The 13,116-nt window shown below is 38.8% G+C and overlaps 1 protein-coding gene across 1 annotated transcript in view; it reads right to left on the bottom strand.

Moving 5' to 3' along the window:
• Positions 1-13,116, bottom strand: part of LOC124555630 (calcium-dependent secretion activator-like) — a 1,496,314-nt gene that overhangs the window by 258,851 nt on the left and 1,224,347 nt on the right. The window contains exon 26 of the mRNA XM_047129606.1: positions 385-396. Coding sequence (XP_046985562.1) covers positions 385-396 — 12 coding nt within the window. The remainder of the gene's footprint in view (positions 1-384; positions 397-13,116) is intronic.

Raw genomic sequence — 13,116 nt, 5'->3', positions numbered from 1 at the left:
CCTTTCAGTGGACTGGAAATATCACTCATATTCATCTCTCAAGAAAATGATAAATCATTGCATCTTTGTCAGTAATTTCATTGAATGTTATTTAGATGAATGGAATGAAAGTGTAAGTAATACGTTATTCTGTGAAGTCACACTGCAAATGTTCTTGAACGGTTGCAATGCAACAACCACTGTGAGGAAAGTGCATTTGTGAATTTAACAGAAACATAAAGATACTGTATAAAAAGAAATCAATATGTAAACTACTACTAACACAAGAAGAACAGAAAGATGGCATGCTAGGACTTGATGCATTTTTGGTAACTTGTCTATCAAAACCATATTGACAAAGAGTGGAACAGAAATTAATATTAGCACATTCCATTCAACACTCACCGATCTGTAAGCCTTTTCATCATACAGCCAACATGTTGACAGGAAAGAAGAGAGATAAGACCACCAATTAGTAACAACAAAAGGAACAACAAGGCATTGGTTGGTGAACTACAGTATATTTCCACACAGTAACTAAACGTGACACATTAAACATTGATTTAATGGGTTCTGCATTCGCTTGTTGCCTATAAACTGTGGAATTTTTTACAAATGTACAATAAGTATGGGAAGTTGTGCATGAAGTGTATACGGAATATTGTTCAATAGAAATATCTATTTCCATTGTGAAGCAGGATGCCAAATTTCTGTTCAGTCATACTGACCTTCTGTACAACATAAGTGAATATGACACCCATTCTTGTAGTTGTAAACAACATATAATAGACTGTAAGCAGGCATCCCTAAATATGTGGCAATTGCTTGTATACTGATACAGAAAGAAATGGTGAAATCATACTCCATTTTTTTCACAAAAGAACCAGTATATATTATGTGCTGTATTCTCCACAGTTTATAAACCTTTTAGTGCAGGTACAACAATTCAGGTCAACATCAAACATGCTAATAAAAGAAAAATGGGAATATTGGGATAATACTGAACTCATTACAGAAATGTGTAACAGAGACTGTAAGGTAAAAATACAGAAAACATTAGAAATTATTGTCACAGAGAAAATTTCTGTAAGGTAAGTAGTTGAATAGATGGACATACAAAAGTAAAACTTCTTTAAAAATAACAGGATAGCAAAACTTGATTCATAGCAAATGTTTGAAAGCCCACAGATACAACATGCAGAATTAGAGACAGTTACAAAGAGGCACCAAGTATACATATTTATCATTCACAGTGCATTTGCCACAGGTATGCTACAATGCAGAGGTAACATACACACACAGATATAATGAAACCAGAAACAAGTTTTGTTCATCTAATTGTCACTGTCAAATAAGTACAAACTAAAGCCACAGAGTCAATTAAACTTGCTATTACATTGGCTACAAACACAAAAATAATTTATAGAAAGAGGGAAGAAATATCAGATTGAATGTAACATCACTGAAGAGCAACTAAAGCCACAGAGTCAATTAAACTTGCTATTACATTGGCTACAAACACAAAAATAATTTATAGAAAGAGGGAAGAAATATCAGATTGAATGTAACATCACTGAGGAGCAGCATAATAGATTAAAAAGAAAGAAATTTAAAAAATACTAACAATTATTGGAGGCATTTATTTACTTTTAAAGTTACTGATTAATTGACATAAGTGGAAAATACAGTAAGTAACTGATCACAGGAGCTATTTGCCAGTATAAGGGAAATAGGAAAGAGTTACAAAACACACACACACACACACACACACACACACACACACACACACACACACACACACACACACACTGTGACTCATTGTACCTGGGCCACAGAAACAAAGTAACAGTCTTTGCTGGTGTTGGTAGGGAGGCAGAATGGGTGCAGGGATATGGTACAATGGAGGGAGGGAGGAAGAGTAACATAGAAGTTAGGAAAGTGTGTGTAAATCTGGAAACTCAAGCATCTGTGGATAAAGTTAATGGCATCCTTTTAGGAGCACATTTGGAGGCCAATGAAAGAAATGCTAAGATAACAGTATATGGGAAAAATTGGACACAAAGGAGCAGGAATGAGAAAAAGAAATAAGAAAAAGAAACAAAGAAATTTCTGAAATGTGTTAAGAGTAGTCAAGTGTAAGTGTGAATAGGAAAATAGCATGAGGGCAAAGGTGATAGTGGGTGGCTGTTGGAATGAAAAATGCATTGAACAGACTGTTCCCTCCAGAAAAAAAGGCGGGGAAAGAGTAATCTGGTTTGGGGAGGGGGGGGGGGGGGGAGGGAGGAGGAAGAATCATGACGGTACAGGTTTTTGAGCATCTGTTACGCACACAAGACCTTGGTCCACTAACCACTTTCTTCCTGTTTACCATAACACATTTACTCTTGATCTGTAACTGCATCTCCTTTGAGAAAGAATCTACAAATTAACAGGCAGTTGCAGGCAAAATTCTGTGCCAATATATTAATGGGAAACCCAGAGCAATTTTAAACATCTCAAGTAGTTCTTAATCTTTTACAATATCTCTTGGATTGGGGTTCAGAATGAAGATACTTTACCCACATTCCTCGAAGATACCAAAACAGTCTCATCAATTATTTTTTTTTATTTCTCAGTTTGTTAGTCAACTTTCTTGACATTGATCTCCAACACACTTATGATTCTAAGAACTTCTGTCAACATTAAACACAACAATACATACACTGATCAGCTAGAACATTGTGGCCACTGACCTACTATCAATATAAACCCATCCAGATAACAGTAGCATTACCTGGTGAGGGGTGACTGCCTGTCAGACATGCATATGGTGCATGTAGTAGCAATGAGTGTGCTGTCCATGAGTAGACTCAGGAAGGCATGCAATCTACCTGAGACTGACTGAGGGCAGATTATGATGGCCTGGAGGCTTGGCACGACCAATTTGGAAACTGCAAGACGTGACAGATATTTGAGGAGTGCTGTAGTGAGTGTCTTCAACACATGGAAAAACCTAGGTGAAACCACATCTAGGTGTTGTGGGCTTCAGTGGTCATCCCTCGTTAGAGATGTCAGATGTCATAGGCTGTTCAGACTGGTAAAAAAGGACAGGTAGTGAAGTGTGGCAGAACTAACATCAGACTTTAATGCTGGGCAGAGAACAAGTGTATCTGAACAGACAGTGCACCAAACATTCCTAATGATGGGCAGCTGACGACCAATGCATTAGCCAATGTTAACACTAGGGCATTGACAACTATGACCAAAATGGGCACTGGACATTGGCACAGTGGCAAAGCACTGCACAGTCTGATGAATCCTGATACCTTCTTCATCACGTCATGTGAGAGCGTGAGTCCATCGTCTTCCAGGAGAACAGTTCCTGGAAAGCTGTACTGCAGGACAGATACCACCTGGCAGCAACTCCATTACGCTCTGGACAACATTCACGAGGGCATCCTTGGGTCCAGTGGAGCTACTGGAAGGCACCATGATGGCCAAGGAGTATGGTACACTGGTAGCAGACCACACACACCCCTTCATGATGATCATGTTTCCCAATCGCAGTGGCATTCTTCAATGAGATAATGTGGAATGTCAAAAGGCCAGGAGCATGGTGGAGTGGTTTGTGGAACACTGTGGTAAGTTCCAATTGATGTACTGGCCCTCACTTCACCAGATCTGAACCTGATCCAACACATCTGGGATATGACTGAATGTGGCATTAGAACTCATCACCCCTACTCCCCAGATTGTAATGGAATTAGGCAACTTGTGTGTGCAGATGTGGTGGCAGTACCCTCCATTGACCTATAAAGGTCTCATTGTTCTCATAACATGATACGCTGCTGCTGTTATTCATGCCAAAGGTGTACATAATGACTATTAGGTAGGTGTTCATAATGTTGTGGCTGATCAGTGTACACTTCAACATCTACTTCAAATTCCATAGTAAAAAGGCCTTATATACCACAATGGCACCTATATACCTCACATCTGCAGTGACAAACAAGTCCTCATGCATTACATAGAATCTAACACCAGGGCAGTCACAGATCATGCCATCAAGAAACGAATTTCCTATGTCTTAATCCACATAACAATAACACACCTCATAGGCACCATTCCAAAGTGCCATTGATAACAGTCTGTGCATCACACAACATTACCTACAGTTACCATCATGAAGTCACATAGTTCACCATAGTTTTCCTATGTCATATTGTGCGTTAAAATGAGCAATATCCTCCCCATTATCAATCTCATACCTCCCAAATTGATATTCCACTGTCCATCATACCTACTAACACTTCTGAAAGTTCATGCGCTATTTCTTTTCCCAGCACCCTGCCCTATGATTCATGAAGTCGTAACTGCCATCTGCCTCACATCTCCTATGCAGCAAGCTACGTAAATTTAATTAGTAACTGTGTTTTTCTTACTTGGCACTTCTTTTTCCATGTGTTTTTAATTTTAGGAAGCTTTAATTTTCGAGTACCAGTTATAGTGTTCCATAGATTTCGTGTCTGTTTTGAATACAATCCAGAGACAGTTAGTGCTTATTTTCATTGTTTCCAACAAGAAGTGTCTAGTAACCACAGTTTAGTCAGCCGCCTTCAGTGAATTAGCAGTCTATTTAAATGTTGATTACTTAAATCTCTACAGTAAATTGTTGAATTCTTAGGATGGATAGGATGTGTGACAGCTGTGTACAGATGCAGGAGGAGTTGGCCACTGTTCGTGAACAGCTGAGCGTGCTGATGGCCACGTCAGCTGTCTTCAGGCTGCTGCCTTGCAGTGTAGTGGCAGTGGGGAGTTTGATTCATACCATGGTACACCCCAGGTGTTACATGCTTCACCCACTGTCCCTGCTGTCAAGACGTCTTCGAGGGTACCAGGTGCAGTTGGGCCACCCTCTCCGCAAGGGGAGTGGCTGGTTCAACGGCATTCGTGGTGCATGAGGTGGAGGGTCAATGTGGAGGATGGCCATGTGGCATTGCCCATTCTACCTGTGAGTGGACATGTGACCGCTCCTTCAGCAAGGTCGAAGCAGGCACACAGGGGAAGGTATTTATTAGTGATGGGGAGCTCCAATGTTAGGGGGCTGATGGAGCCCCTTAGGGAAATAGCAGAAAGGTCGGGGAAGAAGACCAGTGTTCACTCTGTCTGCTTGCTGGAGGGGGTCTCATCCGAGACATGGAGGAGGCCCTGCCAGCGGCGATAGATAGCACTGGGTGCACCTGACTCCAAATTGTTGCTCATATCAGCATCAATGACTCCTGCCATCTGGGTTCAGAAGTTATCCTCAGTTCATACAGGCGGTTGGCAGACTTGGTGAAGGCGGAAAGCCTTGCTCGTGGGGTGGAATCTGAGCTAATGGAATTCCCAGAACCGATCATGGTCCTCTGGTTTGGAGCCAAGTGGAAGGCTTAAACCAGACACTCAGACAATTCTGAAGAGATCTGGGGTGCAAATTTATCAACCTCCGTTATCGAGTGGAGAAATGTAGTGTCCCCCTGAATAGGTCGGGAAGCGCATGAGGTGGCTACAAGAGTAGCGGAGTACGTGTGGAGTGCACATGTGGGTTTTTTAGGTTAGAGAATTCCCTCCCTAGACCTGACAAGACGCCTCCTGAGACGTGACAAGGTAGCAGTATGCATAATGCAACAGGGAATGACAATATTAATGTGGTAATAGTAAACTGCAGGAGCATCTATAGAAAGGTCCCAGAACTCTTCTCATTAATAAATGGTCACAATGCCCACATAGCATTACGGATGGAAAATTGGCTGAAACCAGATGTAAACAGTAACGAAATTATAAACTCAGATTGGAATGTATACTGCAGAGACAGGCTGGACAGTGAATGGGGAGGCGTGTTTATAGCGATAAAAAGTGCAATAGTATCACAGGAAATTGATGGAGACCGAAATGTGAAATAATTTGGGTGAAGGTCATGATTAAAGCAGGCTCAAACATTGTAATTGGATGTCTCTATAGGCCTCCTGGCTCAGCAGCTGTTGTGGCAGAACACCTGAAGGAAAATTTGGAAAATATTTTGAGTAGATTTCCCGACCATGCTATAGTGTTGGGTGGAGATTTTAATTTACCAGATATAGGCTCAAACGTTTATAACGGGTGGGAGGGACAAAGATTCCAGTGAAATTTTTTAAGTGCATTATCTGAAAACTACCTTGAGCAGTTAAACAGAGAACCAAGTTGTGGCGATAACATATTAGACCTTCTGGTGTCAAACAGACCTGAACTATTTGAAACAGTTAACGCAGAACAGGGAACCAACGATCATAAAGTGGTTACAGCATAGGTGATTTCAGCCATAAATAGAAACATTAAAAAAGGTAGGCAAATTTTTCAGTTTAGCAAAAGTGACAAAAAGTAGATTTCAGAGTACTTGACAGCTCAACACAAAAGTTTTATCTGAAGTACAGATAGTGTTGAGGATCAGTGGAAAAAATTTCAAAACCATCGTTCAATATGCATTAGATGAGTATGCGCCAAGCAAGATCATAAGAGATGGAAAAGAGCCACTGTGGCACAACAGCTGAGTTAGAAAACAGCTAAGGTAGCAAAGGGAACTTCACAGCAAACATAAATATAGCCAAAGCCTTGCAGACAAACGAACTCCAGAGCAGCTCTCGCATCCTACCAACCTTATCCGCGCAGTGGGGCCTGCTGTTTCTCTTCAGCCCAAGTAATGTAGATTATGACTCTTTACTACGGTGCTACAGTTTTATACTTAACATGGCCAAACTTTGGCATACAGTAGTTTAGTGTCACTCGCTTCTGAAGAAGGCCAAATTATTTTGACTGAAACCTGGGTAAAGTTTGGTTTCGATTTGCGACTGAGGTTGATGTGTTACATGTTCTTTCAGGAAAAATTGTATTTAATACTAGCAACAATCAAGTCTTAGTGCTTGGTATGACAGTAGCCATGTGTGTGCGAGTTGTGCTTGTATGCATCTATGTCAGTTTTCTAATTCCAATGAAGGACTTAGTACTGAAGTTGAATATTTATAGGGGTCTTTTTCATTCACTTGTCTGTGACTCATTGCCTCCCCTATGTGCTCAGTAACAACCTACCTTAGCCATTGTCTTGTTATTCCATACTGGAATTTCCATTGTTTTATCAATAGATTTGTTTCATTTGGCCTAGGAGAATTTTTTCCAAGTGGTCTCAATGTACAAAATTTTCTTGGTGTTCAAATCATGTCATGTTTGACTTAAAACTCAAGCATTCATCAATATTCACATGGTTATGACGATGAAGATAGTGCAGATAGACACTAAAAAGCTTGAGCTTTTGATCTCATATAATGTGGATTGAGCTCCATGATAATTTTATACATTTTCTTCGAACAGTTTGACTATATTTTTCTACGATGTTTAACAAATGATTAACAGAGCTGTGATTCCACAGTTTCTCCCAGTGCATTTCTTGCTTAAACAGTCCACAGGTGTACTGCCAGTCCATAGTGTCCAACAGGCACAATATTTTGACAATCAGACATGTCGCCAGCATCGTATGCTCTAATCCCCTCCCCTGCAAGGCTTTCTCTCTGTGGTCTGCACTTGTGGCCATGCATTGGCAGTCGCTGAGAGACTGACGTCGGCGTTTGTGGGAAGACTTATATTGCACAGATGGTGCACACCATCGAGATCGTTGCCGAGAACATCAGAGGCACACTCGACTTGGGTACCCTAACTAGTTGGCGGTCATAGAGCACTGTTTGTCTCAAAATCATGAAATGGACTACCAACATACCAGCGTCTTGGCACAGACATCTAAAAGCTGGGACAGCCTCATTAGAGAGGCTATCAAAACTCATACCAGGGATGGACTCATCAACCGAGATGGCAGCTATAACCTTAGGAAGGCCAGGGAACCAGCACTGAAATACACTCAGCAAAGAAAATGAACAGGCGACCATGACGGATGAGGTAATTACACCGACGCCTCCACAGATGCTGACGCCAGCATCTCAGCGACCGCCAACGCACAGCAGCGGACACAGACTGTGGAGAGAACGCCTCACAGGGGGAGGGGTTTAGGACTGCCGCCGGCCCTCAGGAGCTCAGTTTGTCAGTGCACCTGACGATGACGACATGTCTCATCGCCGAAAACAGAGATATTTCTTGTTCTGTAACCTGGATCTTGTTTTAGTACATTTCATATGTTGTAGCTCAAATTTTATGGTGTATATTATTACTTTCTTATATGATCTTCCATCTGGCACAGTGTTTAGCATGACAAGACTGAGTGTGACATATCAAACTGGTGACAAAATTTGATCATGTAGTTTTAAAATGTGCTTTGAACGTAGTCAGCTGAATAACTGAAGGTTTCTCATGAGTTGCATTTCTATTGGATTTCACTCAGAAAAGAAAGTACCCTTTGGATGTTTATGAGAAATACAAAACTAACAGACCAAATTAAACAACAGAAAGTTCAGGATGGACTAACAATAAAATGGTAATGGTAGATAGCACCCACAAATGACAGTGGCCATATTTGTGAGATTTGTGCCTTTGTGTATGAGTATGAGTTTTCTACTTCTGATGAAGGAGATGGTCCAAAAGCTCAATTTTTGTGCCAAAATAACAGACTAGAATGACAAGAAGAAAACTGGTAGTTATGAAACTATCTGTCCATGGTTAGAATATGATAACATTTAAAGCATCCATCACATACTCATAAGGGGTGGCCACAACAGTGGGATCATGGATTTACTTCAAACTTTTTGAACACCTTTTATAGGCCATCAAAACAGTCTAATGTGCAAGTAGTAAGGTGCACTACTCTGACAATTCTGAGAAAACTGCAAGATGAATTTTACACTTCTGTTACGTAACTGATGTCCCCTGTGCATAGGTGTAGGATGTCAGAGTTTGTGATGGTCAAGTGGTTAGCAATCGAGTTGTGTAAGACAAATCATGTGTAAGGCAATGGTTTGACTCCAGCTCAAACCTTCATTTTGTACTACAACAGTAAATTCTGTGATATTCAAAAAATTTGCATTTACACTATTCATTCTTCCAACATTAGCTAGATCTTACTGCTATGCAGGTTAACTGCCAAAAGGGCCCTATGTGTCTGCAGCTCCAAGCATTGAGGTTCAAAGTAGTTCCAGTTATCTAACCAGATTGCATGTATAAGGATTTCACAAATCATGACAGGCATACATTTTCAGGACACCTCTATGTGTTTCTTCATTTACTTATCAATAGTTATAAATATATTTGTTCTGATAATTAAATTTAATTAAAAATAGTAAGTAGTCAAATAACATAAAATGCATTAAAACTTCATGCAAATACATGTGTTATTGTTTTTTCCAATTGTGTTGCCTCTCAGATGTCATATAAATTAAATAATAAGAGCAGTGATGAAAAAAATATAGAATAAAAACTAAGTCTGAGTGAGACTCAGACTGTTGCCTAATACAAATCTGTATTAGGTAGCTGAAATGCTAACCACTTTTTTGGTCTCATTTTGTTCATTATTATTCGTTGCATTTGTTATGGGCAGACATCCCATGACACTCATTCAAGTTAATTGTTGATCCATTCACTCAGAGGGCAGCTAACCCTCTGACGAAACATTGCTGAGCTACCTTGCCAGCATTCTTGTGACCTCCATGAACTCTAACATTGGGCACATATGCACGTATACATAAGCCATGTAATAGATGTGTAAAACTTCTTGTGCAGTTTTCTTGGAATTGCAAGAGTAGCTCACCTTATTACTTACACTGTGTAGTTTTAATGGCCTACTGAAGGTGTATAGAGTTTGAAGTAAATCTGTGGTCTGTGGTCTCCCCTTGTCAGTATTATTGACACAAAAATATTGTTTCCATACATTTTGTTAGAGTGTGAGGCCATGAATGGCAGAATATTATTGCATTATTTTTATGTCTGGGATGCATCAGTTATAAGTCTACCTTCATACCAAACATGTCAGGATTCAATGCTGCAGATGTGTAAAACACAAGAAGAGTGTGTAAAACTCAAGACAAAATTATGCAGAAAGTGTGAAACATACTGAAGAAGTTTTCTATGAGTATTTCAATGGACAAGGAACTCTTTTCATGGCACCATAGATTTGCCTAATTACAAGTTAAATAAGTGAGCTATGTAATTTATCATGTGCATGTGCTGTTTTCTATGTTTTTTCTACTGTAGAAACTGTTATGAATAAAGTGAAACTATTATATTAATTGATAGTTTACATGATCTTCTGACTGTGTTGTAGCAACTGATGTACAAAAAATAAATATGTATGTTCACTGGATAGTTCACCTGATCTTATCTGACAATTCAGAGAATTACTAAAAATAAAACATTCACATTTACTGTAATGACAGCATAATCTTCAGTTTTTACTGGTGTTACAGGCAAAAAGACTTCTGGCATTTCCTGATCAATCAGTAACTTAATTTGCTCAAAGTACCAGATGATGTTTTCATACACATATTACAACCCACTTTCTAATCTTCTTTCATTTACTTCTTTCTGTTCTTTACAGACATTCATTCAGAACGACTTGAATTTCACTTGTTCTCGACAGGAAATTACGTGTAATTTTGCAATACCACCCAAATACAGTGTGATATATTGATTGGAAGTATATATTTCTATACCTCTGCTGACCTGTTCAATATATCACGCAAACTCTCAATGCTGATATCAGTCTGTCAATATTACTGTGCAATAAATATTGAGCATATGAAGGTTTCTTAGGGCAGTTTACTAAAATTAGAACACAATATTTTGTTGTGCATTACACAGATATTTGACCATATACAATGGGAAAGAATTCCATAAAAATTATTCATATCTACATGTCAGCATCAGTTAGGAGTAAAAACTGTGGTCTTCCATTTCAGAGGAGTAGGAACTTTCAACATGCATCACAGAGATTGGTTTATGGTACATTTTTGCAATCACTTTTTGTCAATGTTCTCTTTCCTATAAACATATGACACATCATCCTACTGAAACAATTTTTCGTCTTTTTTGGTCTATAATGTTTCACTATCAGCTGATGATCTGCTTTAATTCCTAAGGTCATTAAATTCCTGGACAACTTCATTGGACTGAACAGCTGCATTAGATAACTGTTACAGAAACTTCTGACACACTTTCCAACTTACACATCCCAGGTGCAGTCTCAAAGACCACTAGTGTTTATTGTTATTAATGCATAGGGGTGGGATAAGAGACTACAGTATTTTCTAGTTGTTATTTCAGTGGTCTGCTTTATCAGTAGCAACTTGAATGTTATTTGGAGCTATACTTCTACCACTTTTTCCGTGTTATAGTTGGAGTCAGGAATGATGGTGATCAAGTTTGACTTATTCTATGCATGTATATCACTCATTTTTCAACAGCAAATGAGAGTTCAGTAGTGATCTGGGCACTCTGCTGTGAATTCCATAGCCAATTAGAGCATTAAAACGATCATAGTGGATTATTTAGTTACTTTTTATTGTAATTGTTGTGAGTTGTCATCGCTGATGGTAGTGGCAAGTGACAAATTCTACACAAGCGAGCAAGAGATACCATTTGCAGGAAAGCATGTGTTGATGTATTAGCATGACCATTGCCTGGAACTGGCAATGATGTAATCCCTGTCTGTGGCTCGACATGTGCGAGTCGCCATCGTTCATGAATCGGACTATAGCAGTGTCTGAAACCACATGTGGGATGTTGCATTATGAATTCACTAGCCAAGCCTTTGTCTGCTGTTCTTGTTATGGACCCTGCCTTTGAGGATACATTTTAAAATCATTGAAGGTCAGTTCAGGAAGTGATGTAGGGCCAGATAGTGACAATGAAACTGAAAGTGAACATAATTGAGAACAGGAACAATGAGAAAGTGAAGACGAAATTGTTTTTCAATCTGTGAATTCCTCTGTATTCTTTTAAATTTTTAATCAGAGTTTTCTATGTTTTATTATTACATTTACCATACAAAATAAAAATATAGGAAAAAAGTAAAGTTTAGTGTGCAAGGTATTTGAGTTTTCATAGCATTAATATTTTCATGTACTATCATATTAATTTTGTGAAACTTGTGGCTTGCTTAAATGTACTTTTATGTAAAAATAAACCTTAAAATTTATTAGAATATGTTTTTTTGTGTGGTATTAATCCAACCTTTTTACGTAAAAAACTGAACTTTTCTCACTGAAATTGCCAAATGCAATTTTTATGGCTATTTGAATATTGTGGTCTGTCATGCCCATACCTGGGACACTTTATGACAAAAAGTTACCTGGGAACTAAGAGTTATATATGTTACTAGGGCACTGATTTATTTTATATTGCCCATAAGGATATATTTACTGCAACATTATAAATAGCATGGAACATTCCAGCATCAGTTACTTCAACAACAATGAAATTATAAAATGAGACTGCATAAGCCCATAGTGCAAGAACAGATTGATGTGTCCTTGTACAAAGATGGTGCCTGGATCACAAACTACCCTTCTTCAGAAAGAAAAGGTAAAAAGAAAGACTCTGAGGACAGAAAGTGAACTGTTCTCTTAACTACCAATGATTGTAAGTCACACTGTGTGCTTGTTCTTTTCTATAATTTCAACAAAACAAACATTTCTGTTTGATTATGCTTTTATTAATGAAATATTGGAAAATAATTAGCTTACGTAGCACCCTTGTTAATAAACAGACTTACAAAGTTTCATCATAATATTCTAAAACATTCTGCACTTTTTGTATACACTAAGATGACAAAAGTCATGAGATAGCAATATGCACACATACAGATGGCAGTAGTATCATGTACACATGATATAAAAGGGCAGTGTATTGGCAGAGCAATCATTTGTACTCAGACAACGTGATGAGAATCAACAGACTTTGAATGTGGAACAGTAATTGGAGCTAGACAGTGGGATATTCCATTTCAGAAATCATTAGGAAATTCAATATTCTGGAATCCACAGTGCCAAGAGTATGCCAAGACTACCAAATTACAGGCATTACCTCTCACCATGGACCACACAGTGGCCAATGGCCTTTGCTTAATGAGCAACAGTCAGTGCTAAAGGCCAAACAAAACTGCATGAAATAACTGCAGAAACCCATGTGGAATATATGAACAATGTATCTGTC

This window comes from Schistocerca americana, chromosome X (assembly GCF_021461395.2).
Source record: "Schistocerca americana isolate TAMUIC-IGC-003095 chromosome X, iqSchAmer2.1, whole genome shotgun sequence".
Lineage (NCBI taxonomy): Eukaryota > Metazoa > Arthropoda > Insecta > Orthoptera > Acrididae > Schistocerca > Schistocerca americana.
The sequence above is the reverse complement of the archived record's forward strand: the minus strand, read 5'-3'. Positions and strand labels throughout refer to the sequence as shown.